General features: G+C 61.2%; 1 protein-coding gene across 1 annotated transcript; it reads left to right on the top strand.

Annotated features, from left to right (window-relative positions):
• Window positions 1–617: 617 nt before the first annotated feature.
• DGAT1 (diacylglycerol O-acyltransferase 1) lies at window positions 618–27,220 on the top strand. The gene is made up of 17 exons (XM_065582270.1): window positions 618–1,061; window positions 11,378–11,465; window positions 14,964–15,004; window positions 17,065–17,150; window positions 18,373–18,425; window positions 19,416–19,521; window positions 19,806–19,925; window positions 20,328–20,402; window positions 21,000–21,103; window positions 21,654–21,692; window positions 22,307–22,348; window positions 22,875–22,919; window positions 23,147–23,259; window positions 24,448–24,513; window positions 24,899–24,986; window positions 25,375–25,437; window positions 25,817–27,220. The coding sequence occupies exons 1-17, from the start codon at window positions 631–633 to the stop codon at window positions 25,961–25,963; spliced, it is 1,707 nt and encodes a 568-aa protein (XP_065438342.1). The 5' UTR covers window positions 618–630; the 3' UTR covers window positions 25,964–27,220.

Raw genomic sequence — 27,220 nt, forward strand, 5'->3', positions numbered from 1 at the left:
CCTGCGGCAATACACGCACCTCCCTACACAAAGACCTACAGTCTCTTACACACAATGCATGCGTGCACACAGTTGCCTACACAAGAGACACTTTTTCATACACTTTTCCAGGGGCTGCCTAAATCACCCAGCCGGGAAGGGAGGAGGGTGGGCTGGAGGGGAGAAGATTGGGGGGTGAAGGAGAGAGGATGAAGAGGGAAAGAGGCCAAGGATGAGTGCAGGGTGGGGGGTGAGAGGGGGCAGTGAAGGAGAGAGGAGGAGGTATGTGGGGTGGATGGGGATGCAGGGGGAGGCAGAAGGCTACAGGTGCATGAGGATGTGGGGAGCACAGGGTGTATAGGGACATAACGGGAGTCCCGCAGTGTATGGAGGTGAATGGGGTGCAGGGGTGTAGGGGGTGAGGGACATGGGGGTGGCAGCTCTGGGAGGTGGAGAGGGTGGGTGGGAGAGCGCTGTAAGGGGTACAGGGCTGGGATGGGTAGGTGTGGGGGGCAGGGCGAAATGGGATGGGGGAGGGATGCAGTGACGGGGGATGAGGGTGCGGGGGGTGGGACAGGGAGGGATGCAGTGAGGGGTGTGGGTGTGTGGGGCGTGGGAAGCAGAGAGGGGGATGGGACTACATCTCCCAGCATGCCTCGCCTGCGGAGCCTCGCTGGGGCAAGGCCGGGACTACATATCCCGTGGTGCCGCGGGACGGGTACGGTGGCCGAGGGGCGGAGCACGCGGGAGGGGCGTGGCCGGGACTACATATCCCGTGGCGCCGCGGGGCGAGTACGGTGGCCGGGAGGCGGAGCCGGGCGGAGCACGCTGGAGGGGCGCGGCGAGCAGCTCACGCAGCCGGGCGGGGACGCGGCTCCCGGCGCGGCGGGCCCCGCAGAGCCAGGCATGGGGGAGCGCGGCGCGGGCGGCTCCCGCCGCAGGAGGTCCGGGCCCCGGCGGCCCAGCGCGGGCAGCCCGGCCGAGGGGGAGCCCGAGCGGGAGGCGGAGCCGCCCCGGGGGGTCCCGGAGCCGGCAGCGGAGCCCCCCGCGGAGAGCGACCCCGACAACTGCGGGGACTTCAGGTAAGGGGGGGCTCCCCCCACGGGGCTCCTGTAACTCGGGTCCCACGGGGGTGCTGTGCAGGGGGGGCTAGGGGCCCCCGAGAGCCCGTGTCTCTCCTCCCCCCCGGGGCCCCAGAGACCCCCCCATGGGGCTCCTTTATCGGGTCCCATGGGGGTGCTGTGCAGGGGGCCCCCGAGAGCCCGTGTCTCTCCTCCCCTCCCCCCGGGGCCCCAGAGAGCCCCCCCCACGGGGCTCCTGTATCTCGGGTCCCATGGGGGTGCTGTGCAGGGGGGGCTAGGGGCCCCCGAGAGCCCGTGTCTGTCCTCCCCCCGGGGCCCCAGAGAGCCCCCCCATGGGGCTCCTGTATCTCGGGTCCCATGGGGGTGCTGTGCAGGGGGCCCCCGAGAGCCCGTGTCTCTCCTCCCCCCCGGGGCCCCAGAGAGCCCCCCATGGGGCTCCTGTATCTCGGGTCCCATGGGGGTGCTGTGCAGGGGGGGCTAGGGGCCCCCTATAGTCTGGTTCAGAGTGCCTGAGCCCAGGCCCTCACGGGGACCCTCCCCATGGGCTCCAGCCTCAGGAACTCCCCCCCCCCCCCCCAGTGTTCCTTTGGGCCCAGGGGGTCCCTCCCTTGTGGCCCCTTCCAGCTCAGGTGATCTGGCCTCTCTTCCAGCAATGGGATAGACTTCAGAGCCCACACCTAGTGCTGCCCCTATATACTAGTTCCTGCCCCCCCCATATCTAGTGCCCCCCCACACTGGGAGCTGTGGGGGAGATGTCTGAGCCCTCTGGTGTTCCTGTGTGCCCTCGTACCCCATAGTCTGGATCCCACCTCGCTGGAGTGTTGTGACGGTGTTAACTCATGACCCTAACAATGTCTAAGGCTGTCTGTGCCGTGTAGCTGCGGTTATGTGTCTGACTCACGCAGTTCTGCCACCGGCGCCGAGAACTGTGCGTGCAGATAAGCCCAGAGCGTTGTTCAACGACCTTGATTAAAACTCCCTCTGCACAGAACAGGTCTGTCCCCATCCTCCGACTTGATTATGCCTTGGTGCCCGAATGTGTTGGGAGCGTCTCTCCTACTTGGCTCCACTCTGTTTTATGCCCATATTTCTAATCTGGATCTTGCATTTGGCCACTCCTCTGAATGCAGTGTCCTGTGTGTGGCCCCTGCCCTCTGCTCCAAGGGGAGAGCGCTGGGGCTGGGTGGTGTTTGGGGAGTGGCGAGAGGTGGGGAAGGGGTTTGGGGAAGGTTTAGCATTGTAAAGGAGGCCGGCCCTGACTCAGATCAGATCTCTTGAGACCTGGCCCCTGCTGGCCATTCATCATCCCTTTGTTTACCTTTTTCTGCCAGTTTCAGGCCACATGGCAACACTTGTATCCAAGCCAGCCGGAGTGAACTTCCCTGGTAGGGATCTTGTGACATCGTAGCAAATCCTGCCCCAGAGCGGCTGCTAGAACAGGGTTCCTGCCTTGCTCCTGCTCATGGCTGGTTTATAGCCTGAGGGAGGTAATCCCGGCCCTCAGGCAGGAGGTATTGGCTCTAAGGGGTTCCCAGGCTGTAAAGTGAGGCCCACATCTTAATACGGGGCTGGTCTCTTGGGACCACCCCCAGAGAGCTACAATCCCAGAATGTGGTGGTGGCGTTTTTAGAGCATCCGCCGTGTATTTATAACCTCCTCTCAGGCGACTCAGCACTTGTAACCAGGGGGGAGAGATCAGCATTGACTGGCCAGCTTTCCATGGCCACCTGAGAGCTTCTCCAGGGCTGCAGTAACTGTGTGACTGTATGACGGGGTTGCTTGTGATGGTGGGGGACAGAGCTCTGCAACCCTGGGGCTCTCTTCCAGTGTATGTCTTCTGTTCCCAAAGCTCCTGCTTCAGGGTTTCAGCCAGCAATCAACAGGGGTCAGGAAGGGAGTGTGTCGTCGTCCCCCCAGTGATTTCTGAGAGTTTCTGCTTTCTCTGAAGCATCAGGGATGGCCATGGCAGGAGGTGGGACATTGGGCAGGGCGAGTCAGGGCTCTGAGCTGGCACCAAGCCTCCTCTCTTGCTGGTTCTTGCTCATGTTGCCAGGGTCTCCCTGATCTATACGTGGGCAGGGGTGTGGCAGGGACCTTTGAGGGGGGTTCGCCTTCCCCCGCAGCGTGCGGGTCACGTGCCAGGGTTAACTGGGTGTAGCTCACTGGGACATTCCCTGCCATTGGGGAGCCTCGGGGGACCGGTGCCCCTGGGTCCCTGCTGTTCTCTGCCTGTGGCACACACCAGGCCAGGCTGCCGTGATCTCCTCCCCACAGCTGGGTTTGCTGTGCGGGTGCTGGTGGCCTGTGACGTGCAGGTCAGACTAGGGGATCTGGTGGTCCTGTCTGGGCTGAAACTCTGGCTCTCAACCCTCCTGATAGCGCTGGGTGCTCATGGTGCTGGTCTCTAGACGCAAAGTGACTTTGTTCCCTTCTCTTGCTGGGTCCGACTCTCTCTTGGGTGTTCTGTGAATTCACGGGGCGGGGGGAGGGAGCAGGCATGGGGGGTTCCCAACCTGTTTGCTGGCAAACCCCATTTAAATGAACCGTTTCCTTCCCGGACCCCAGACAGCATAGATGATGCCAGTTTTTGCTCTACAGAATGGCATCCTCCGCTCAGTGTGACCTCGTACATATTGTGCATGTGAGGTTGCACTGTGTGGAGAATGCTCGACAAAACGGCACCCTCTGTGCATTGGGGCCTTGCACGTACCACGCACGTGAGGTCACGCTGTGCGGCGCAAACTGGTGTCCTCCGCCCGCAAGGGATTGCGGTGACCCCCTTTGCTGATGGCAGGACCCCGTTTGGGAAATGCTGTCGAGACCCCAGAGCGCTGGGCGCAGTAGCTATGCTGACATTCCATGAGAGTAACGGCAAGGCGCCCGGCCTGGTGTCCGCTCTGACTGGCATGCCTGCCCTCTCCTCTCTGCCTCTCGGATCATTCAGCAAAGCCAGGAATGAGCAGCAGCACCCTGGGAGGTGAATTGCTCCAGGATTCCCCAAGCTGGTCTTTCAAGAGCGATTTCACAAGTTCTCTCCTCGCTGTACAAATCCAATCTGTGCTGGCAGCTTGGGCATCTCTTCTCCCCCTGGGGCCTGGGACAGTGGGACCAACCGTTGGCCTTGCTGGGGTGGGGACCCAACATGTGCGCTACCGTCCCCACTCTGAACTTTAGGGTACAGATGTAGGGACCTGCATGAAAACCTCTAAGCTTCTCTACCAGCTTCGATCTGCTTTTGCTGCCACCACTCCCAATGTGCTAAGTCCCTTCCCTGGGTAGCCTTGAGAGACTCTTCCACCAATTCCCTGGTGAACACTGATCCAAAACCCCTTGGGTCTTAAAACAAGGAGGAATTAATCATTCCCCCCCTTCCCTTTCCCCCCACCAATTCCTAGTGAGTCCAGATCAGTCCCCTTGGATCTAAAACAAGGAAAAATCAATCAGGTTCTTAAAAAGAAGGCTTTTAATTAAAGAAAAAGGTAAAAATCCTCTCTGTAAAATCAGCATGGAAAATAACTTTACAGGGTAATCAAACTTAAAGAGCTCAGAGGAACCCCCTCTAGCCTCAGGTTCAAAGTCTCAGCAAACAGAGATAAACACTCTAGTAAAAGGTACAGTTACAAGTTGAGAGAACAAACATCCCTTGCCTGGCTGTTTACTTAGAAGTTTGAAATAGGAGAGACTTGTTCAGAAAGATTTGGAGAGCAGGGATTGCTGTCTGGTCCCTCTCAGTCCCGAGAGCGAACACACTCAAAACAGAGCACAAACAAACACCTTCTTCCCCCCCCCCCCCCCCCCCCCCCCCCCAAGATTTGAAAGTATCTTGTCCCCTTATTGGTCCTTTGGGTCAGGTGTCAGCCAGGTTACCTGAGTCTCTTAACCCTTTACAGGGAAAAGGATTTGGGTGTCTCTGGCCGGGAGGGATTATAGTCTGGTACACAGGAGGGCTGTTACCCTTCCCTTCATAGTTAGTACAACTACTGTACACCTACCCTCCACACTGGGCACCTAATCCTGTCTCCCACCCTGCACGGGAGGAATTCCTCTACTCCCGCCCCCTTTCTGGGAGGAGGGAGCTGATTGGCTCGGACACCTGTCTCAGCCAGCAGAATGGCAGGGGAGTGAAGCAGAAATGCCAGCAGTGATCTGAAGCCCTGTCTCCTCGCAGTTAGTGTTAGTGTCAGGGAGGGAGCGTGGGGAGGTGCAGTCTCGGGCCCCACGGGAGCTAGCGAGTTTACAGAGGGAGCATGAGCCTGGAGCATTGCTCAGCTGATGTCAGTGAGTTGCCTGCTGGAGGCTGATAATAGAACCCAGCGTGTGCGACTTGCTGCCAAATCTGGAGCGCAGAGAACACCAGCACGTGACGGCGTCTGTTGCTTAATCTTGGTCCCAAGCAAACTGACTCATGTGCACGAGCCGAGCTGAAGGTCTGGGATCCGTTTCACCTGGAGACGGCCCTTGCATTTCTGTAGCTAATTGCTGACCATAGTGCCAAGACTCTGATCAGGGCCTCGCTGTCTTAGGCCCTGTACGAAGGCAGCACCAGCCAGCCTCTGCTCTGAGCTCAGGCTGTCTTAAGACTGGAGAGAACAAGTGAGTCCCTCCTGGAGGGAGGACAAGAGGCCATGGCGGGAGGGGTAGCTCAGTGGTTTGAGCATCGGCTAAACCCAGGGCTGTGAGTTCAACGACAATGACCAGGGGGCTGGAGCACATGACTTATGAGGAGAGGCTGAGGGAACTGGCATTGTTTAGTCTGCAGAAGAGAAGAATGAGGGGGGGATTTGGTAGCTGCTTTCAACTACCTGAAAGGGGGTTCCAAAGAGGATGGAGCTAGGCTGTTCTAGGGGTACCCAGAGGACTGAACAAGAAGCAATGGTCTCAAGTTGCAGTGGAGGAGGTCTAGGTTGGATATTAGGAAACACTATTTCACTAGGAGGGTGGTGAAGCACTGGAATGCGTTACCTAGGGAGGTGGTGGAATCTCCTTCTTTAGAGGTTTTTAAGGTCAGGCTTGACAAAGCCCTGGCTGGGATGATTTAGTTGGGGTTGGTCCTGCTTTGAGCAGGGGGTTGGACTAGATGACCTCCTGAGATCCCTTCCAACCCTGATATTCTAGGATTCAGGTCCCAAACAATTTCTCAATTTGGAATGAATTAGTCCAAAGGAAGAAAATATTCTTTCTACACCGGCAGAAGAAGCTACTGCTGTTAAAAGTGAGATTATCACTTCAATAGTCTCTGAATCCAAGTGCTTAAGTGACTTCCATAGGGTGACCAGATGGCCCAATTTTATCGGGACTGTCCCAATATTTACTTGTTTGTCCCAGGTCCCGACTGATGTTCGGTCGGGACGCGAATTGTCCTGTTATTTTGCCCTCCGGTGCACAAGCAGAGGGGGCTTGCGCCCCCTACCCCTAACTGAGCCCTGGCTCTGCCCCCTCCCTGCCCCATTGGATCCCTCCTCAAATCCTCGACCTGGCCCCGCCTCTTCCCCAAGCACGCGGCATTCCTCCTCCTCCCCCCTCTCTCCCAGGATTGCGTGAATCAGCTGTATGGTGGCGCAAGCGCTGGGAGGGAGGGGGGAGAAGCAGGATGCGGCAGCCAGCTCGGGAAGTGCAGGTGAGCTGGGGCGGGGGCCTCGGCCCCCAACAATTTTTCCTATGCTCTGGCGGCGCCCCCCCACCTCCCCATCCCGATATTTCATGTCTCTCATCTGGTCACCCTAGACTTCCATCGGTCCCCGGTTTGACTTTCTTTAAAACATCATCAGCAAACACATTGCTTGAATGGTTCTTATTCCCAAACTGCCAGCCTAGGTTTTCCCTTCTAGTGAGAGAATGGTATGGTAGATCTCAAATCAATGAAGGCTACACTCAGACTCCAAGACTTCTGGAATATGCTGCTCAAACAGTTTCACTTCTGTTTCTACTGCCTGTCCCTCCCTTCTCATATTTATCTCCAGACTTCTTCTCCTTGTCCAGATCTATTCCGCCCCCAACAATCTTCGAGTCATTGAACTTTTTGAGACTTTGCACTTTTAGAGAGAAGTAAGGGATTGACTCTGTGTACACAAATTTGCAGAGGGACCATAGGGTTCAGGTCTGTTATTTCTCACCTCTGTTTATTTAAAAACATTTTTGCTGTTAACAAGCATGTTATCTCTGGAGACACAAATCCACAGTTTGAGAATTGCAACACTAAGCATCTCTGATGGGGTCTCCTAGACTGAGCACTGAGTCCCATTGGATAGATAGAAAGATTATGTAGGTTAATCTATACCGAAGCCCCTGGAATCCCACAAGATTGGGTCCCTAATCCATGAACTACTGGAAGTCATTTACAAAACTTTTCTATAACATGACATGACTACATTGTCTCATGCTGTAGAACTAGAATTTATAATCCCTATTCCACGATGAGATATCGCTGAGCTATAACGTATCTGAATTAAAACTATCTTTAGATGGATTTTTTAAATTTAAATCAGATTTGAGGGGAAAAAACCTAATTTTTTTTGGTTTTGTTTTTAAAAAATCGTTGGGTTTTTATTCACCCTGGAGCGAAGTGAGCTCTGGCCCCTCTGCCTTGGGCACAGCTGACAGTGACAAGGCTAAAGAGAATCCCGTGTGCTCCATGAGTTATGGACGGCAAAGGGCTAATGGGTGGTCAGACTTGACTTCTCTTGGCAGGGCAGGCGCTGCCTTAGGGGAACGGGTGAAGGGTAAGAAGGGAGCCATTCCTGCAGAGCCTTCTTCAGAGGCATCCTGTGGCATCCACTCTGACAGCCGGTGCACCCTACTGTTAAATGCTGAGGCGCAGACGGCCGTAGTCTAGCCAGGAGAGACATTGATCCTGTGTTATGATCAAAAGAACATCGGTCGGTTTGATCAGCGGGTGCACAGGCTGTTCTTTCTCTGAGGATTACAGGGAAACCTCCACCCTGGAGAGCGAGTCCCAGCCAGGAAGGACCTAGGAGGAGAGGAATCGGAACCCTGCTGGAAGCTGCAGTGCTGAGGATGGCCACTGACTTTCTAGCTAGTGTGGGGTGAGGGGGCCTTAATCTTCTTGCTCAGACAGTCCAGAAGAGCCCCTGCCCTGGACTCGGAGGCCTCTCGCTGTATTTCAGGGTTCTTAAGCCCGTCCCCACCTGATTGTCTCTCTCTGGCTCCGAATACTCTTTCGGCTCCCTGGGGACGTACCCCAAGTGCTGCCGTAGAACGTGGACACAGGCGATTAAAGGTGGCTTGTCTGTCATAGGACACCTGGGTTCCGCTTCAGCTGACTCAGAGCAAGTCCTTTACCTCTTGGCTTTGGTTCTTAAGCACCAGACACCAGCGCTAGAGCTGTCAGTTCATCAGACTGCGTGGTCTAAAATAGCAACCCCGGCGCGCACAAGGTAATAGAGGTATCCTTCAGGACAGTCAGCCGGAGACTCCTGTCCCTCATTGCGGTGACTCCCCAGACAGAGGCAGATCTCTCCCTGCAGCCTACGCTCAGCCTTTCCTGCCCGGGCTCCAGCTCGCGGGGGTTAGCCTGCCGCTGCAGGAGAAAGTGGAGGGTCTAAATTTGGTGCCTAGAAATGATTCAAACCATTTCTAAAGTCAACAAAAACCCTTGCAGGGATCTAAACGGACTACCGCTCCTCACTGCTGTGTCCTAGCCCTGCAGGGGTGGCTCTGGGTGGCTGTTCTGGAAAGGCAAGTCTGCATCTGGCCTCCACCAGAGGGGGGGCCTGCTGTCTGCCTTCCCGCAGACCTGGCTGTGTGCATCACTCACCAAGCCCTGGATGGGGAGAGCAGGCAGCTGCCTAGCGTTTATATGCAGAAGAGTTCCTGAGTGTTGGACCAAGAAAAGGGGCGAGCCGGCTCGCCCTGCACAAATCCAAGTCTGCTCTCCCAGCAGCCGGCAGACTCTGACTTGTCCGGCTCTCTCCTAGTAAGAGGCTCAGCAGGGCCCTTAGCGGTGGGGAAACTCGGTGGGATATCCCTGCCTTGATCCTGGGATCATCCCAGCTCAAGTGCTTCTAGGTAAGGTGATACAGGAGTCGGTTCCCTGCCAATCTGGCTTGGGATGATGCCAAGTTCTGAGCTTAACCCCCTGTGTCTGGCCAGGGAGCTGCCATGAGCAGGATTTTCAGCTGACTGGTGTCCCCGGGCAGGTGCCGGCACTGGCTCCCAGTCTGATTCCCTCTAGCGGCTGCTTCTCGTCCGACCTCTGACCCTGGCTGTGCTGCCGACCAGTCCCATGGCCAATGCTGTGCCGGCCCGGAGTGCACCATCCCCATGGCAGGACACCGCTGCCCACGTGCAGTTACCCTCGTTAATCCCTGTCCGCACAACTCAAACAAGCCTTGCATGCTCCCGGGGCTGGACGGCCTTGAATCAACATGATACCACCTCCGGCAACTTCCAGCTGCACGGAGCTGTTTGAGATAATGCTGGGGGGGGGGGGGGTCTGGCCTCTCCCTGCTGCCCCAGCAGCATGTGGGGACTGGGTACCACCGTACTCCCCTAGGGCCTGTGCCACGTGTGGCTATGTATCCTGGTCCCTGCAGCAGCTCCCTGGGGCGGTGCACGCCTGCCCTGCTCTGCAGCATGGCGTCTGCACTAGCAGCAGTGCGTGAGGGATCGCTAACGGGTGGTGAGGCTCGCGGCGGGGGGGGGGGGGGGGGGGAATAGCAAGCTCTGCCCAAGCCAGGCTGGGACTGGTGGCCTGTTCTCCTCCCCCCCCCCTCCCCCCCCGTCCTGTGAGTGGCTCCTCAGGCTGGCCAAGAGGCTTAACCCAGTAGTTCGAGGCTGTGATTAATGTCCCACTACCAGACTCCTTGCTCAATCTCTGGGGGTCGGGAACGTTGTACAGGTTACGCGGGGGACCGATGACGTGGAGAGGGAGTGAGGCGCTTGGCCATGGGCCACTGCCCCATTGCGGGGACTGGCCGTCCCTGAACCCCTGGTGGAGGCGGCTCAGAAAACAGCGCCCCGCTGGGCTGTGTGCTCAGCTCTCTGGCGCTGGCGACGCCCGCAGTGCTGGGTTCTGTTCTGCGGTGGCTCTTCCGGAGTATCCGAGCGCTTTCCCGCGGTGCGCGTAGCAGGGTGACTGATCTGCCCTGTGTGTTCTCGTACCCAGGGGAGCAGTGGGCGCCGTGCGGGGTCTCTTGGGTAGAGATTCTGATGTCACTGCTGCTCTGTGTCTCCGCAGAGGTCTGGCAGAGCTCCACCCAGAGTGGAAGGAGGGGAGGTTTGGGATGGCCCTTAGTTGGCGGGAGTTCGTTCCGCTGTCTGGCGCCGCTCCTGGGAGAGCCCCATGGCGCCTGGGGAGCCAGTTGTCAGCCTGAGGCTCTGTGGAGCTGTCTACAGAGTAAAGAACCACCCGCGGCTGGGCCATGCCAGCTGACTCGGGCTCGTGGGGCTCAGGCTATGGGGCTTTCGTTGCCCTATAGACTTCCGGGCTTGGGCTGGAGCCCAAGTCAGGGACCCTCCCACCTCTCCGGACCTGGAGTCCAGGCCACAACCGAGCCCAGCCATCTCCACTGCAGCGAAACACCCCACGGCATGGGCCAGCCACCCAGGTGTAGCGGCTGTGCAGACAGACCCTTTGTGCCGGGCTCAGGTTGTTCCCGACAGCTCGGGACACTTCGGTTCCCTAACTCTGCAGCAGAAACAGTGCCAGGTTCTCCCACACCTGCAGTGCCTCTGAGCCCCCAGCGCCCGTTCCATCCTGCTGAGGTGCCAACTGCCCACCAAACTGGGACCCACCAACCGTCCTAGGACAGTCATCAGATGGCGGCTGTCTGGCTGCCCCCCAGCGTGGTCCAGATTCCAGCCTGTGGGGCTAGCATGTGGTCTCCGATGTGCAGGAGGTCAGACGAGATACCTGGTGGGTTCTTCTGGCCTCCGAGTCTGACTCAGGAAAGTCTAGACATTTTGTGACCATTCCTTTAGCTTCCTGGTCCTCCACTCCTGGAGCTCCCCCAGGAAGTGTCCCCCGGTGTGACTAGCTCTGGAGTCCCTGGCCTGTAAGGCTGCGTTACCAGCTCTCGTTACCAGCTGGGCCATGCCAGGAGAGGGCAAGAACTCCCTTGCTCTGCACACAAGCAGTAGCTGTAGTGGTCACGGGCTGGCCTGGGGCACGGTGAATGGGAGGGTGATGTCTTAGTAGGACGTAGCCGGCACGCGATCAAAGCTGGAGCCCTGTGGCACACACTGAGGGATGCCTGGAGCTGCAGGGGGCTGGAGCCAGGTTCCCGTGGGAGAGGTGGGGTCCTGGCCTGTCACTGGGACTTGTATAATCTGCTGGGGTCTCTGACTTCTCTCTCCAGGTGTCACAAGGTGCAGGAGTCTCTGCTCAGCTCGTCCAGTGGGTACAGCAACTACCGGGGCATCCTGAACTGGTGTGTGGTCATGCTGGTGAGTGTGAGCCGCATCTGGGCCTTCTGCACTGGGGGGCCAGGGATCACTTCTCCCCACCGTGCCGTGGTGTTACTCATCCATGGGCTGACGGCTGGTGTCTCTGCTTGGCTTGGTAGCTGGGGGCCAGCCTGGCTCTCTGGCACCTGCTCCTCTGGGCGTTGATGCCCAAACGTACACACTGGCTGTAGCGCCCCATCTTGTGCGAGGAGACGGCTTTCCTGGAGCAGAGCAGTTGGCCATGAGCCGGCCAGACGCTGCACCTGTAACAGCCCAGCCCGGTCCTCGGGTGCAGGGCAGTTCCAGACCAAATGGCACCAAGTGGGTAGCAGCAGCAATGCAGTGATGGCGCCGGTCTGCGCGCTGGGCTCTGCCCGGAGGAGCCGTTCGGCAGCTGACGGTCTCCACCTGCAGCCCAGACCTGCTTGGCGGGTTTCCGAGCTTGTTCGGGGGAGTTGTCTGGCGCCCCCCTCTGGCTGTGGCTCTGCAGGCAGAACAGGTGCACCGGGGCACTGGTTAATCCGGAGTCTGGGTTAATTTGATTCGCCTGGGAAAGGGAGCAGAAGAGACTTGGCGGCAGCAGAGCCACTGTCTCTTGTGGTAGAACTCGCTCTCGCTCGTGGCACGGAGCGAACTCCCCGTCGCTGCGTACGGGGCCAGAGCTGTCAGGCCACGGGGGCTGCCCCGTCCCTGGGAAGGGGGCCCTGCCTTGTATTTCCTGCTGGCCCAGCACACTAGTGAGCGCTCCACGTCTGACTCCCTCCCGTCGCAGCATCTCCTCCTCGCTGGCGGAACTGCCCCGGGCTCCGTAATGGGCACCGCTGTCTGCACCTGCTTCGGCACCCGCCTGCTGCTCTCCCCCCGGCAGCGCGAGACCTCGGCCCCAGTGGCCTCCGGGACACCTGCATCGGGGCCTCTGGTTTCTCTAGTGGCCTCTGACTCCAACTGGGCCCAGCTGGGATCCAAGGACCATGACTGGCCCCAGTGGCCTAGCAGCACTTCGATCCAGGCCACCCTGTGCCTGAACCAGCCTGGCACATGCCTGCACAGACCCTTGGCCGGCAGATCGGCTCCCTGGGTGCCCTGCCTACTCCGACCCGAGGCAGCACCCGCGAGCCTTGCGGAGCAGCCCGGCTGGACTCCGCTCTGTGCATCAGTGGACTTGTCTGCCCCGGGTCAGGCAGGAGGAGCTGCAGAAACCTGGTCTCCTGCTGGCCCCGTAGGAGAAACGCTTGTTGGCTGAAGGCCTCCGACCCTTTCCAAAGGGGACTGGGGAAGCCGGGATCTGCAGCACACGCTGTGGCCTCTTATCTCACTCCTGACTCACTCCTGTGCTGGCAGTGGCCCTTGTACTGACTTCTCTCCTTGTGATGCAAGGGCTCCCGTCTAGATTGGGACACCGTGGAACGTGGGGGTGGGGGTGGGAAGAGGCTCTTGCTGGAGCTGGAAGTGACTAAGGCGGCAGTTACAGAAACGCCTTCCTGCCAGCACAGGGCCTGCAGTGGGGACTGTTACCCCTCAGTTCCTCAGGCAGGTGACGTCTCCCCAGCACTGTGCTGGTAGGCCCGGGTGTGGGGGGCAGAACGTGTTCTGTAGCTTCCCACCCCAGACCCTACCAGCCAAGCAGGGCCGGGGCCGACTCCAGAGACCCATGTCCCTGTGCTGGACAAAACTGACTGGCTTTCTGGCCAGCCCTTTCTACACCACCCCCTACCTGTGCTGTGTGCCAGCTTTGTCCCCCCCCCCCAGCCCCAGTGTGGAGCCGCACATAGACCTGAGCGACCCCTGCGAGGCTGGGTACACCCATCCAGCCCTGCGGCCTGGAACATGCCGGGACCCCGACAGCCAGCTGTTGTGGGGAGGGGAGGCGGAGCAGCAGCCTGAGGGGTCTCACCTGGTGAAGGGGAGTGAGACTCAAGCTCTTGCAGGGTTTCCCTGTCTCCATCTTGCCCCACAAGCGCCCTGGGGCAGGAACCTTGGCACCTAGCCAGCAAGCACTCCCCCACAGCGGGTGCTTTGTGCCGGGCCACTGGGTTCCCGGCGGCTCACCAAGCAGCTGCGGTAACCAGCCCTCAAGCTGCTGGCACCGCACCAGTCCCTGTTGCTTCACTGCCCGGCGACCTTTGCCTCCCGCGGGCTGTGTGGGAGCGCTGAGCGGCAGCAGGGTGGGGCTGGAGCTGCTGGCAGCGGGAGGGCGAATGCCTTAACCTGACTCCGGCAGGTCAGCCTTGTGCAGCAAGGCCCCTTTGCGGGGTTAGGGAACCGGCCGCTGCTGTGGCACCAAGCCAAACCCAGGCGAGGGAGAGCTCCGAGCAGGAGTGAGCCGAGGGAACCTCTCCCGGCACTGAGCCGCACTGCAGACGCCCAGGGCCAGGCTGCCGGAAGGGGCTGGGTGGTGGCTCTGAGCGCCGCGGTAGGAAGTGGCTGTCCTCTCCCAAGTCAAAACCAACCGGGAGCAAGTGTGGGCAGAGGCTCTGAACGCCCCGTTGCTGCTGTGTCCCTCCCCACCGCACATGTGACTGCCCAGCCACCCTGCCCGAGCACAGGAAATGGAGAAACAAGCACTTGCTCAAAACTTCCTGAACTCCCGGGGTCGGTACCACCTGGAGCCGAGCCCAGCCAGCCCCAGGGTCGCGCACGCAGGGTCCGGCTGAAGTGCCATGTCTTGGGCACTGGCAGACCAGCCAAGCCTCTGCTCAATATGGGGCAGCCAGGTTCCATGGGGCTCAGAAATGCCCCAACCTGACTCTGGGGCCACATCTTCCTTCGGGGCTCTGATCTCGCTCAGCCCCCTGCCCGGGAGCCAGCAAACACTGGTCCTGTCTCCCCACCTATGGGAGGGGGCAGGTCCCTGCCCCCAGAGAACAGCTGGGGGCCTGGCTTGCACCCATGGACTCAGCAATGCTGCTGGTCGCTGAAGGCTGTGACTTGCAGTGAACACCGTGTGGGCTCTGCCCTCCATCGAGGGGAGGGGACAGGGCGGGATGGGACTCGTATTCTGCAGCCCCACCCTGCCATGCTGGGCACAACACCGCTGCACACGTGGCCCCGGCCCCCAAGCTTGCAGTGAGACCCGCTGAGGCCTGTTGGCTACTTAAACGAGTTGCCCTGTAAGCCAGGATTGGACCTGCCCCTGTGCCCCGCAGAGCAGCCTCTGAGCGGCTCCCCTGAGGGATTCGGGCCTGTTCCCAAGGAGTAAGTGCCGAGTGAGGCCAGATCGGCATCAGGGACAGAGCAGTGGCCAGACAGGTGGGGCCCTGCCGGGGGCAAAGGCCTGTGTCTTCTGGGGGGCCAGGTGGGAGAAGCAGGGAGCCCAGCAAAGGGCTCTGGGATGCCCCTTGGGGTGAGTCACTCTGAAGGGTCTAACCCCCCACCCCCAGCCGAGTCTCTTGGAAGCCCTGTTCCTGCTGAGCCGAGCCCCCGTGTGGAATCCTCCCCCTTCCTTCGGGAGCCGAGTTCCAGTCCCTCCCTGAGTAACGCTGGCTCCTTCTCTTCCAGGTCTTGAGCAACGCCCGGCTCTTCCTGGAAAACCTCATCAAGTAAGTGCTGACCCCGCACTGCCCCAGGGCCGGGCTGCGGGGGGTGCTCCGGCTGGGCAGGGCACCCCGCACTGCCCCAGGGCCGGGCTGCGGGGGGTGCTCCGGCTGGGCAGGGCACCCCGCACTGCCCCAGGGCCAGGCTGCGGGGGGGTGCTCCGGCTGGGCAGGGGCTGGTGCAGACACTCCCACGGCAAAGCGGGATGGGACCCGATCACCTATGGCAGGAGCTGCTGACTAGCTCCCCTGCCCTGGGTCCTTTCAAACCCCTTCTCCCTGCCCGCGCTGAGCCACACACCACTGCCCAGTAATGCCAGATGGGGCGCGCTGCTCGCCCAGCCCCCCGGAGCGGGGCCTTGCTCTGGGGTGGCCCGGAGCAGCGACTGGGGCTGGAGGGGGCCCTGCCGGCACTAAGGGTGCAGGGTCCAGAGCGCCTGGTGAGCTGCTGCAGAGCCACCCTGAGTGACGGGGCTGGTCACCCTATGTGCTCCGGAGTCGGGTGGGAAGGTCCGAGGGGAGTTGGGAGCTCCCCGTCCCAAGGCCTAGAGGAGACGGTCCGTGCTCAGTGCATACCTGCTGCAGAGCCACCTCCGGAGGCAGGTGGTGCATTTTGCACTCCGCAGTGATCTCCGGGCGGCACCATGCCCTGGGCACCCCGATGTACGCAGCTGTAACCGCACCAGCTCGAGTGCCCAGGCTGTGCTGTGTCCTGCCCAGAGAGCCTGGGCAGGGCCTCGAGCAGTGATCCTGCTCTCATGGGACCCTTCTCACGGCCCCCCGGCCCTGTCTAAGCTGTGCCTCGGGCCAAGGGGCCCTGACTCCCGTGCCTGGGAAACCTCTCGTTAAGCACCAAGGCCAGGCAAGGGGTTGTCTACATGTCTCCTAGGAGCGTGTGCTGCCTGCCACCCCTCCGCCTGCCCTGGGACCCGCTGGAGGCGGGCACGTGGCACTATGCTGGTATCTGTGGGTAGTGGTGCCCGAGGAGCCAGAGGGGCGACCTGCTCCCCGCGGGCCTGGGGCTGCACAAATAACCCAGCATGGTGGGTGCCGAGCTTGAGAGGGGCCTGGACCCTGGAGTGCTGGTCATGGGTGGTGAGGTCTGCCCACATTCCCACAGATAGCTGGCGTGGGCCCAGTGAGAGTCCCCTCCCGCTAATGCCCTGTCCACTGCCCCAGGCCTCTCCGTAGCCCCCTCCCAGGGCTCGAGAGCCGGCCCCTGTGCTAGCCACGGCCACTGTGCACATGCTAAGGGCAGGGGTGCCACCCTGTGGTACTAACATGTACTGCAACTTCTGAAAGCCGCTCTCAAGCCTCGCCTGTCTGAGGACCAGGCCCCTTGCCCCCTCCGCGGAGTCAGGAGCTCAGACCGTACAGGGATGGGCTTTCCTTAAATCCGCAGCTCAGGGCGGTCCTGAGCGCCACTCGGGCCTGTAAGTTCTCGTCCTGGGCTGCTGCCAGGGCACTTAAAGTCCCGGTGGGGGTCTGATCAGCCCCTCCGGCTGAGTGCAGGCTCGGATTCCGGCTCTGGACCGAGGCCTGGCCTGGCCTGGCTAAGGCCACAGCCTCTGGGTGTTGCTGGTCCTGGCAGAGCGCTCCGTGTTCCCGTGCCCATCTGGACTGTACGGGAGCCCACTGCAAACTAGCCCCAAGATGGGCTCTGCTGGCTTGACACCCAAGAGGAGTCCTGGGAGAAAAGCCAGCTCCTCTGAGCAGAGGGGAGAGCCCCTCCGCCCCCACTGCTCGCTAATCTCCTGAGCGCTAACGAGTAACTGCGTTAATGGCAGGAGACCCCCCCTGGAGGGAACGGTCCCTGTGGAGGACGTTCTGGGGATGCCGGCAGCCCGTCGCTCCTGCCCATTGTACGCCGGGCATGGGGCAGGGCTGTATGGTCCATGCCTGGGGGAGGAGGGGAACAGGGACCTGCTGCTGACCGCTCCCTGGCATCACCGGCTGCAGCTCCTCCATGCGGGCTCGAACCCGTGTCGGCAGCCAGCCCCAGAGCCCTGTGCAGCATGTCAGGCGGGAGCTTCCCTCTGCTCACCCGGGACCTGTTTCTCTTACAGATACGGGATCCTGGTGGATCCAATCCAAGTGGTCTCCCTCTTCCTGAAGGACCCCTACAGCTGGCCCTCCTTGTGCCTTGTCATTGGTGAGTCTGTGAGAATCCAGGCCCGGGGTCCTGCCAGGGGCTGAGCTGAGATGGGCCCCAGGGGAACTGGCTGCCTCCTCTCCTAACCGTCTGGAGATGGGACAGGCCTGCTGGGCCCCCCCAGTCCTTCTCCAACAGGCCAGGGTTGTGCCCTGCTGAGGGCTCTGTCCAGCCCCTCGGCATCACCAGAACTGGGGCTCTTGCTCCCCAGGGGGTTGCAGCCAGACAGGAGGAGGGGCTCCCCACGGGTCTCACTGATCCTGCTCGAGCCCCAGGTCTGCCCTTCATTCACCAGGTGCTGCCAGCACTGGGAGCTGCTCCACAGGGCAATCTCCCCAAACCCCATCCCCTGCTCTCCTGCCCAGAGCGCTAGCGGAGGGGTCCACAGGGTTCGTTCCTCAGCCCGTGCTGCTTGCTGAGGTTTGAGCACTGGCCGTGGCAAGCGTTCGCCCGAGGGCTGGGCCTTCTGCGGTTAACCCACCGGACCCTGCAGACGGTCTCCTCCCCCTGCCTCCAGGCCCGGCGCTCGGTAATGAGATCCATGGCTAGTGTGGGGCAGCCTGGTGTCCAGGCCAGATGTGCTGCATTGGCCTTCTCTGTCACTAGCTGTCCATCAGCTGCCACTGTCCCGTCTGGAGCTGGCTGAGCTGGGAACCGATGTGCTCGCTGGGGTCCTTCAGGGATACAAGTGCTGTCACAAGGGAAGGTCCTGAACCCAGAGCTAATGTTGCCAGCTGTAGATCCATCCTAGGATGGGGGCACGGGGTCTCCCTAGCACGGCCTGCAGGAGTGATGCAGGGGGCAAGCTCCTAACCTCTGCCCCTCTCCTTGCTCAACCCCCTCCTGTCCTTCCCCGAGAGCAGAGCTGAGCGCTCGGACAAGCCAGGACCCCTGTTCTGGGAGCAGTGGGACTCCAGGGCCGCTGTGAACTCTCACAGCATCGCTCGGTGCCTTCCTGCTCCCTGGGCCTCCTGTCCAGTCTCTGCTGCCCCTCATGCCGGGCTCAGCCTTCCCAGTCCTGTGCACCAGCTGTCTGCTGCCCCCGCACCGGTCCTTCAGCGTGCTGGGAGACTCCGCAGGGAGCGAGGCAGCGTCTCGCCAGCTCTTCGCAGCCGAGGCCCTCTCCTCCTGCCCCTGGGGCCCAGCTGTCGGCAGCAGGCCCTGGCCTGGCAGTGATCCTGAGCCACGGGGCTGGGTGCGCTAACTGTCTCTTTGTTTACAGTGGCCAACGTGTTTGCGCTGGTTGCCCTGCACACGGAGAGACGGCTGGCAGCGGTGAGCTCTTCCCCCCGGCGCACTCGGCCGTGCCCGGGTCACACCTGGGTTACAGCCGCTGCGGCTGGGGCCTGCTCTGGAGTCTGTGGCCGGGGAAATGGGAGTCTCCTAGCAAGCGTGTGGGCGGAAGGGGACTTGAGGATAAGAGCAGGATGATCTAGACGGGTCCTCTGACACCAGGCTGCAGGCACGGCCCTGCCAGGCCAGAATGGGGGGCTCAAACCAGGCCCAGTGAGCCGCCTAGGGAATTCCCGGAGTGCTTGGGAGGGGCTCTAGACTGGCCTCTGCACCAGATGAAGGGGACGCCCTGCCCTGAGCACTGAGCGGTGCCTTGTTCTGCCCTGGCTCCATCTCCTCTGTGCACCCCAGCAGCAGCCTTGTGGGGGTGGGGGAGCAGCTTGGGGAGGCGTGAACGGGGTTAGGCTAAACCTGACCAGTGGAATGAGCGCTCAGGCTGCCGCCCAAAATCTCTGGCATGAATCTCACTTGGCTGGCCTGGGCTCCAGCAGCTGCTGTGTCCCCGTCTACCAGCTCAGCTGCCCGCAGGCCCCGGGAGCAGCGAGCGCTCTGGGCCGGGCCCTGCTCGGATCGTTGGGAGCAGAAATCGAATGCAGGCACCTCTCCTTCAGAGAGCCTGAGCCCCACTGCCAGAGCGGAGTGCCCAGGACAGTGGCACTGTGGGGCACACTGAGCTGCAAGCGTGTTCTGGGCCTGGCCTGGCTGAGGGGCCGTGGGGCACATCCCCGGGCGGGAGGAGCTGCTGCTGCGATTCCTGTTTCCAGGTGGGAGCCCCGGCACCTGGGCAATGGAACGTGCCCGCAGCAAAGCGAGCGGGCTGAGGGCGAGTGCTGCCTTCCCCGGCTGGGCCGTGCTCCGGGGCAAGCCGAGGGGAGGTCGTCAGGCCTGCAGGGGCGGCCTCCCCAGAGGAGGGGTAGGGCAGAGGTCTCAGGGCTGCTGTACTGGCCTCATGTGTCTCCTGGCTCCCTGCAGGGCTCCATCTCAGAGAACGTCGGCTCCGTTGTCCATGCGTTCAACCTCCTGACCATCCTGTGTTTCCCAGCGCTGGTGGTGCTGGTGGTCTCCTCCGTCACTCCAGGTAGGTGGTGGGCCCCTCCTGGGCCCTGGCTGTCAGCGCAGGCTGGGGATGCCTGGGATGAAGCTGCAGCAGTGACCTGCTCTGGGGAGCTGCTGTCTGACCTCGACCCTGGTCCTCTCTGAGGCTTGGCCCCCTAGGGACAGCCGGATCTGGGTGTCTCACCTCCAGTATTAGACGCTCGCTAACCAGGGTGGGGCTGGGCAGGGTCAGTGAGTCGCCCGGGGGACGCCGTCCCTGCAGCAGTGTCTCACGGGTTGCTCACGCTCCCTGACTTCTCTCCCCAGTTGGCGCCGTGTTCGCTCTGTCCATCTACACCATCCTCTTCCTCAAGCTCTTCTCCTTCCGGGATGTGAACAAGTGGTGCCGAGCCAGGGGCCGGGCGAAGGCTGCGCGTGTGCGCCCAGGTGAGCTCTGGAGGTGGGCAGGCGGCCGACACAGTGCGCTGTGCTACCCCGCGTGACTGGAGCGGCAGACGCATGCAGCCGTTCCCCAGTGCCAGGAATGCTGCTACCGCCTTTGCGGGGCGGGGGTGTGTATTCAAACTAGTGGAGCCCCTCTCCGGGCCTTCGCAGCCAGGTCTCTGTCACGATGCATGAGCGCGGGGCTCGCCCGTTCCAGGAAGGGAAACCGACCTGGCCACAAATGGCACTGCAGCTGGCTTTGCCCTAACACGACTGCCATCTCCGCATGGGGGTCTCTGCCTCCTCCCACGGCGTGGGGCTAGCGAGTCTCAACTGCAGCCCTAGTGACCCCAGCACCAGCTGCCCTGGCCTTCAGGCTAATGGCTGTCTTCTCTCCTCTTCCAGCTTCCGGGCCGAAGAAAGCCAATGGGGAGGTGGCGCAGAGCGGGGTGTACTATCCAGCTAACCTGACCTATAAAGGTAACTGGCCCTGAGCTCCCTGCCTGCGGTGTGGGGGCGTTAGGCTGTGATAACTGGGAGGTGCTTGCCTAGCGCACCTGGGTTTCTCAGCTCTCCCCAGAGCAAGTGCGCTGCAGTAACACGCTGCTGAAATCCCGGGGGGGCCAGCTGGCCACGGGCGCTGATGGCTGCGTGGAACCGGCCCCAGAACTCGCGTAGGAGGCGAATTCAGGCCGGGGAGAACAGGGCTAATAGTCACCTCCTGGCTCTGCCACGGCGAGACAGTGACCCAGGTGACAGGCTGCTGGCACCTACCCGCAGCCTCACCTGCCGGCTCTCGGAGAGCCCGGCTGAGGGTTTAACGCCGGGGTTCCCCGAAGGCAGCGGCCCTGCTCCATAGGGCTGTCCCAGAGCTTGCTACCCACCTCGCCCGTGGCCGCTCTGGGCAGGTGGTGTCAGTGCTGCTCGTTCAGAACCCCGGTAACTATCGGCCGGCGGTGGGCGCTGGGCCTGGTCCCCCCCCCCCCCCCGGCCGGTGGGCGCTGGGCCTGGTCCCCCCCCCCCCGGCCGGTGGGCGCTGGGCCGGGTCACTGATGTGACTCTGCTGGTCTGTTTCAGACATGTACTACTTCCTGTTTGCTCCCACGCTCTGCTACGAGCTGAACTTCCCTCGCTCGCCCCGGATACGCAAACGCTTCCTGCTCCGCAGGCTCTTCGAGATGGTAAGGCCGCCTCGGGCCCCGCTCCGTCCTGCTCCGAGCGCTGGGCCGGCAACAATCCCCCGACTCGGCAGGTGCCGATTGTGGGCGGCCCAGGCTCTGCTCTCCTTGGGAGAGCAGGACAGAGCTGGCCAATCGGAGGGCTGGCAGCACGTGGCTGCTCCCGCAGCACCGACTCCAGCTCTGGAGGGTCCAAGGCTGGTGTCTCCACAGAGGTCTCCTGACCAGGCCCAGGGGATGCTTGTGGCTGTGAACGCCCCGTTGTCCTAGCTGGTAGGCAGCAGCATGCCTGCTGGGGGGCAGGAGACCCCTCTAGCTCAGGGCATGCATTGCTCCTGGCTTGGCCTGAGCGGGGCCATGCTGGGACACAAGCAGCAGGGGTAGACTCAGACCAGTGTGGCCAGGTGCCTGGCATGCCACTTCGGTGGAGTGGGCACTGAGGGGCCTCACGGGCCTGTGCCAGGCATCTCCGCGGCCAGGCACCCTGCACGGGCCAGTGCTGTGCGGCGGAGGGGCCCTGCTGATCTCACCACTGCTGCCTCTTTGTCTCTAGCTCTTCTTCATCCAGCTGCTGGTGGGGCTGATACAGCAGGTATGTGGCTGGAGCCTCTCCTCTCCCGGGGCAGCTCTTGCCGGGAGGGGGCACGTCGCGGGACTCCAAGCACAGGAATAGCTGAAATTGGCAGAGGTGGGGTGGCAGGCGGGAGCCATCGCCAGGCAGGCGTTGCCTCTGGCTGACGCATGCGGTGCCAAGTGGCTGGTGTGGAGCGGGCTGGAGCCCACCCTCTCCAGGGCCCTCCTGGCCGAATCCAAGGATGCAGACGCTGCGCCATGTTCCCGTCACAGGGAACTGAGCTGATGCTGGTGCAGTGGGGGGACCCCCTAGGAACAAAGGGCAGACACAGGCTCTGACGAGCATCTGTGGCCAGCTCCAGAGTGAGTAACGAAGTAAGATGTAGGCCCCCGGCGGCGTGTGGGACTTCAGGTGAGCATGCCATGGGGCAGGTGGGGTTTGGCCAAGCAGCTAGAGGGGCTGACCAGGCAATGAACGGGGGGCAGGGACAGGCGCTGTCTGGTGGATGACTTACCAAGCAGGCAGTGACCGCAGCTGACGGTTTGGGGTGTCCCGGATCCTGGGGTGAGAGGCGGGGTTGGTGCTCTGGGGGAGCAGCCTGACTGTCTAGAGCTAAACTTCCTCTCTTTCAGTGGATGGTCCCCACTATCCAGAACTCGATGAAACCTTTCCGGGTGAGTGACTTGCCCCCCGTAAATATCTGGGCTACAGATTCCCTCTCCCCAGCTCCAACTCCTGTGAGGTCCCTGTTGTGCATCTCTCCTCTCCTGCGGGGCTGTTGGGATGAGCCCTAGGCGGGCAGGAGGCGGCCATCTCCCCTCTGTGGTTCTTGTACATTGGCTGGCCACAGCTGGGCTCAGACAGGGCCCCACAAGGGGCAGCACTACAGCCGGCTGTGCAGTGGCCTAAACTAACCGGGCTTGAAGGCCACTCTCCTGGCCGGTGGCCGGTGCCCTGGCTGACCTGTGGCATGCCCCACGGAGGGTGCATGCTTCCTTAGAAGCCCCCAGCGCCCACACAGCAAACAGGTCAGCAGGGACCCCATCCCTTCCAGCCAGTCTGGTATCTAAAGCGGCCTAGCCACTGAAGGAACAAGGCTGTGGGCGCCAGTATCTGGGAGGGAGTCCTGAAAGCAGCCTTCTCCTCACCCCCCCTCGCTTGTCCTGACCAGCTGGGACTGACGCTGAGCTCTCCTTTCAGGATATGGACTACTCCCGAATCATAGAGCGCCTCCTGAAGCTGGCTGTGAGTACTGCAGCTAGAATTCACCTCCTACCTCCGGGGCTGGGGACGTGGTGGCCTTCCTGAAACGCTCCCAGCACTGTCTGGCTTGGCAGAACCTGCTATTCGGTCCCCAAGCCTCTCGTGGGCAGCGGCTGGCAGTAATGCCAAGGGGCGGCTGGCTCTGCTCTCCAGCAGAGAATCCCCTGGAATGTGCTTGGTCTGTTCAGTCTGTTCCTTTCTCTGGGCAGGTCCCCAATCACTTGATCTGGCTCATCTTCTTTTACTGGTTCTTCCACTCGTCCCTGAACGTCCTGGCTGAAGTGATGCAGTTTGGCGACCGGGAGTTCTACAGGGACTGGTGGTGAGCAGTGATCCAGTCCGGGGGGCCTGTGAGGAGCTGTCTGGAGGGAAAGGGACAGCTTCCCCCAGTGGCCCCAGGCCCATATCAACAACCCTGCATGGGGGGGGGGATCTCCTTGGACTCAACTAGCCATTGTGGCCAGCTGCAGGGGCTGGTGGCACCAGGACCTTGGAGACTCTGGCTGCCGTCCTCGTCCCTGATGGGAGGCGTGACTGTTTAAAGCATGTAGCAATGTAGAGAAGCCATGTGGCTTGTCTGTGTAGCCCCTGGGGCGAGGGGTATCTTGAGCCCCCTGAGACTGGGAGGACCCTTAAATAGCCCTTCCAGTGCCTTCCTGCTGGGCTGGGAGCTCTCCGAGGAGCATGCGCAGGTGCTGCAGGGAAGGGGAGCTCCTGTACTGGGAGAGACCATCCCGTCTCAATGGTCCGTGCCGAATACCTCAGAAGAAAGTGGAGGGTGGTGGTGGGGGGGGGGAGGAACCACCTCCAGCTGCCGCCTTGTGATGCTGTGCCATTGACCAGTTCCTTCTGAAGCGTGAGAGCTCGCGGGTCCGAGCCTGGCTCCCCAGGGATGGTGGTTGGGTGTCGCTGTCCTCGGAGACCCTGCTAGAGGCCACAGCCCAGTCAGAGGAGGGTCAGTCTGACCCCAGCAGAGCACGTCGGCTCTGCCAGGGACTTCCTACAGCTCCATGCACTCCTGCACGCACTGCAGCCAGAGCTGCCTGGGAAACCCAGGCCCAGGGGAGCACTAGACAAACCCTGCGGGTGTTAGTCTGAACTGCAGTTGAAAATCAGGGCTGTACTTCGGGTCCCTCTGCCCCTTCCCCTCTTCTGGCTAAACATGACTGGCCAGCGAGCAGGGGGTGCCCTTCCCTCCGAACTGGCCCAGCCGGATCCCCCGGGGTGGGGCTGCTGTTAAATGCACTTCTCCTCCCAGACCAAAGAGACAGACAGTCCTGCAAGGTCTGCGTAGCTGGGGGCAGAGGGGTGTGGGGGCCTGTGACAACTCGCCCACTCGTGCTGCTGGGAAGTCCTGCGTGGCCCCCCAGTGCTGGATGTAGCGACAGTCCCTGCCCTGCTGGCATATGGCCAGAGCGGACTGGCCGTTGGGAGCAGAGGGCTTGTGCTGCTCCCAGGTCTCCTGCGTGCCCAGGGCTGGGATGTTGCTGATGCCGGTTTTCTCCCCCAGGAACTCCGAGTCCGTGACGTACTTCTGGCAGAACTGGAACATACCGGTGCACAAGTGGTGTCTCAGGTACAGCTGAGGGCCTCCCAGCCCAGTCTGTTGGGGGCTCGGTGTGGCTGCTCCGCTTGGGGCAGAGGTGAGGCCCTGTGAGCTCACAGCTCGGTGGATAAAAGCCAACTAGAGAACACCCTGAGCTCCCGAGTTGGGACCGACAGCAGCAGGCTCCTGCCGGAGCAGTCGCAGGCCAGCAGCAGGGCTGGTCAGCCCGTGGGGACGCTCCTGGGAAGGGGCAGCTGCGAGAACCTAGTTCCTTGTCCTCACCGGGCTGGGGGACACTCCATCAGCTGCCACTCCCTGCCGCTGCCGCCTAGTTAAACAGCCAGTGCTGCTAACCTGGGCTTTCCTGACTGCTCTGCTCCCTGCCCCCACACTCACTCCTGCTCTTGTGTTCTAGGCACTTCTACAAGCCAATGATCAAGAGGGGGGTCAGCAAATGGACAGCCCAGACCGCAGTGTTCCTGGCATCGGCTTTCTTCCACGAGGTTGGCACCTGGCTTGCTCCCTACGTGGGAGGGGGGGGACTCTTGGCACCTCAGTCTGCGTGCTGTCACTGGGAGGAGACAAGGCAAACTCTGCTCAGCGCTGTCCCCAGGGGTCTTACTTCCAGGGGTCTAGTCTGGGCAGCTGGTTCTAGACTAGAGCAGTGCTCTAGTTTGGCATCTCCCAGGCTGACTTGGGTACCCGTCCTGGGGGAAGGGGGGACACTGGGGGGGGGGCTGTGGTTAGCAGGCTCAACCATCCCTCCCCACCCCTAGCTGTGGGGGGGTGGATCCAGGAGGGCGAGCAGCAGCAGCTCCTCTCACCTTCTGGGGGAATGCAGTGGGGCTTGGGGCCATGCGTGGTGCTGATGCAGAATCTTCTCTTCTCCAGTACTTGGTGAGCGTGCCCCTGAAGATGTTCCGGCTGTGGGCATTCATGGGGATGATGGCTCAGGTAAGACCTGGGAGGTAGGAATTGGGTTTCTGATCCTTCAAGGGACTTTCCAGTCTAGCATGCTGGATAACTGCTCGTGCCCATAGCTGGGCCTTCTCCACTGCAGTAAACCACATGGAACCGTAGGGAGATGCCTGCCCTAGTCTAAATCGGTTGGCTCAAGGCAGTTGACAATGTCCATGTGTCTTCTGTAGGTGGCTTCTTCCCAGTGCTCTGTGGCACCCACCACTGCCTTTGGACTCATGGGCCAGGCAATGGGGCCTGTCTTGGTTATTAAAATATCCCCTCGCATGGTATCTGTGCTCTGTTCTGCCCACGTGGTGCATGACGGCCTGTCTTTGAGGCTTGGCATCCAAGCTCTGACTGCTCCTCCCCGCAGATCCCGCTGGCCTGGCTTGTGGGAAAGTTCCTCAGAGGCAACTATGGGAATGCAGCCGTCTGGATCTCCTTGATCATCGGGCAGCCGATCGCCGTCCTGATGTATGTTCACGACTACTACGTGCTCAACTACGAAGGCAGCCAGTGATGCATGTGGACTCCCTGTTCCTCCCTCTCCTTCTGGTGTCAGCAAGGAGCCTGGCCAGGGGTAAGAACCCCCACTTTCTGCTGCTCTCTGAAAGCCTCTGGGACTGACTAGCACCAGCACATGTGCGGAGGGGTCAGTTGAAGGAAGCTGCCTTGTCTCTTTTTATATGTGTGTAATCAATGGGGATGAGTATTTTTGTGAATTGAATGTTGGATCAATGCAATATCCTCCAGTGAGAAGCCTGGAGAGGAGGAAGGGCCCTCCACGTGCCATGGGACCCTTCTCTCCTGTCACTGGTGTTAATGCTCAGGATCAGGATTCTTGAGAGGGCATTTCCCAGGCTCCTTTAACAGGCCTTGCAGGGTGTTCGGGGCTGAGTTTAGGGCCTGCCCAAGGCAGCACCAACATCTTCTGAGGCCCACTGGAGAGCTGGGCTAGCTGAGCCTTCAGAACGTGCTTCTGCTCCGACTGCCTCTAGAATGTTGCCCCCATCTTGGCAGTCGGAGATGGGCACCTGCTGCCTCGTCCCTAGGAGCCGGCCAGCAGCAAGGGCTGGGCCTCCATGTAGGGTGTCAAAGCTTTAATGTGGTGGCTCCTTTTGCCCTGACCGGTGCAGAGAGGCAGCCAGCCGGGAGCTGCCATTTTGAAGGCACTTTAAAAGGACTTTCACTGAAGTCTCAGATTTTGTTCTCACTCCGTCCCATGTTCAGACACGCTGGCTGCCTCCTCTTTAAAAAGCAGTTGTTGCTGAAGGGTCTCTCCCTCAGCCCTGATCCTGCAGCTCTCCTGAGAATCCTTCACAGTACCAGCCTCTCCCTGGGGCGAGCCCCTGGCTGCGGGACCCAGCAGACGGCACTGGGCTCCTCGGGCATGCACCAGTACTTCCTGCTTCAGCCAAGGTGAGCCTGGAGCTGCCAGCTCTTGTGACACTCCCCGTGTAGGGGAGTCTCTGTTCATGGCCACCCTGTGGTTGCCTCTAGTTTCTGTACTGTGCACGGGCTCCTCTCAGAGGTCCCGTAGTCCGTCCTCGAGCACTCCAGGTGGCCGCATTGCCCTCCATGGCTGCGCTGCGTGGGGTGGGACTGAGATGGCAGATCCAATCTGGATTTGTGCTGAACGTCCCCTTTGGGGGGGCATGAGCCGTCCATGCAGGGGCCACAGTACTGTGCTACCCCATCTCCAAAAAAAGTCTGCCCTAGCAACGTCTGACACTTCGTCTGTATCTGCCAAACCGTGAATAAAGCATCTTTTCCAAAA

The sequence above is a fragment of the Chrysemys picta genome, chromosome 2, assembly GCF_011386835.1.
Source record: "Chrysemys picta bellii isolate R12L10 chromosome 2, ASM1138683v2, whole genome shotgun sequence".
In the NCBI taxonomy this organism is placed as follows: domain Eukaryota; kingdom Metazoa; phylum Chordata; order Testudines; family Emydidae; genus Chrysemys; species Chrysemys picta.

What these genes read in the sequence shown, in the direction of transcription:
- DGAT1 (XM_065582270.1), top strand. Translation starts at nt 631, where the DNA reads ATGCCTCGCCTGCGGAGCCTCGCTGGGGCAAGGCCGGGACTACATATC. An exon ending in CTCCTTGTGCCTTGTCATTG is followed by an intron (nt 17,151 to 18,372) that starts GTGAGTCTGTGA and finishes CTTTGTTTACAG; the next exon opens with TGGCCAACGTGTTTGCGCTG. An exon ending in GGCTGCGCGTGTGCGCCCAG is followed by an intron (nt 19,926 to 20,327) that starts GTGAGCTCTGGA and finishes CTCCTCTTCCAG; the next exon opens with CTTCCGGGCCGAAGAAAGCC.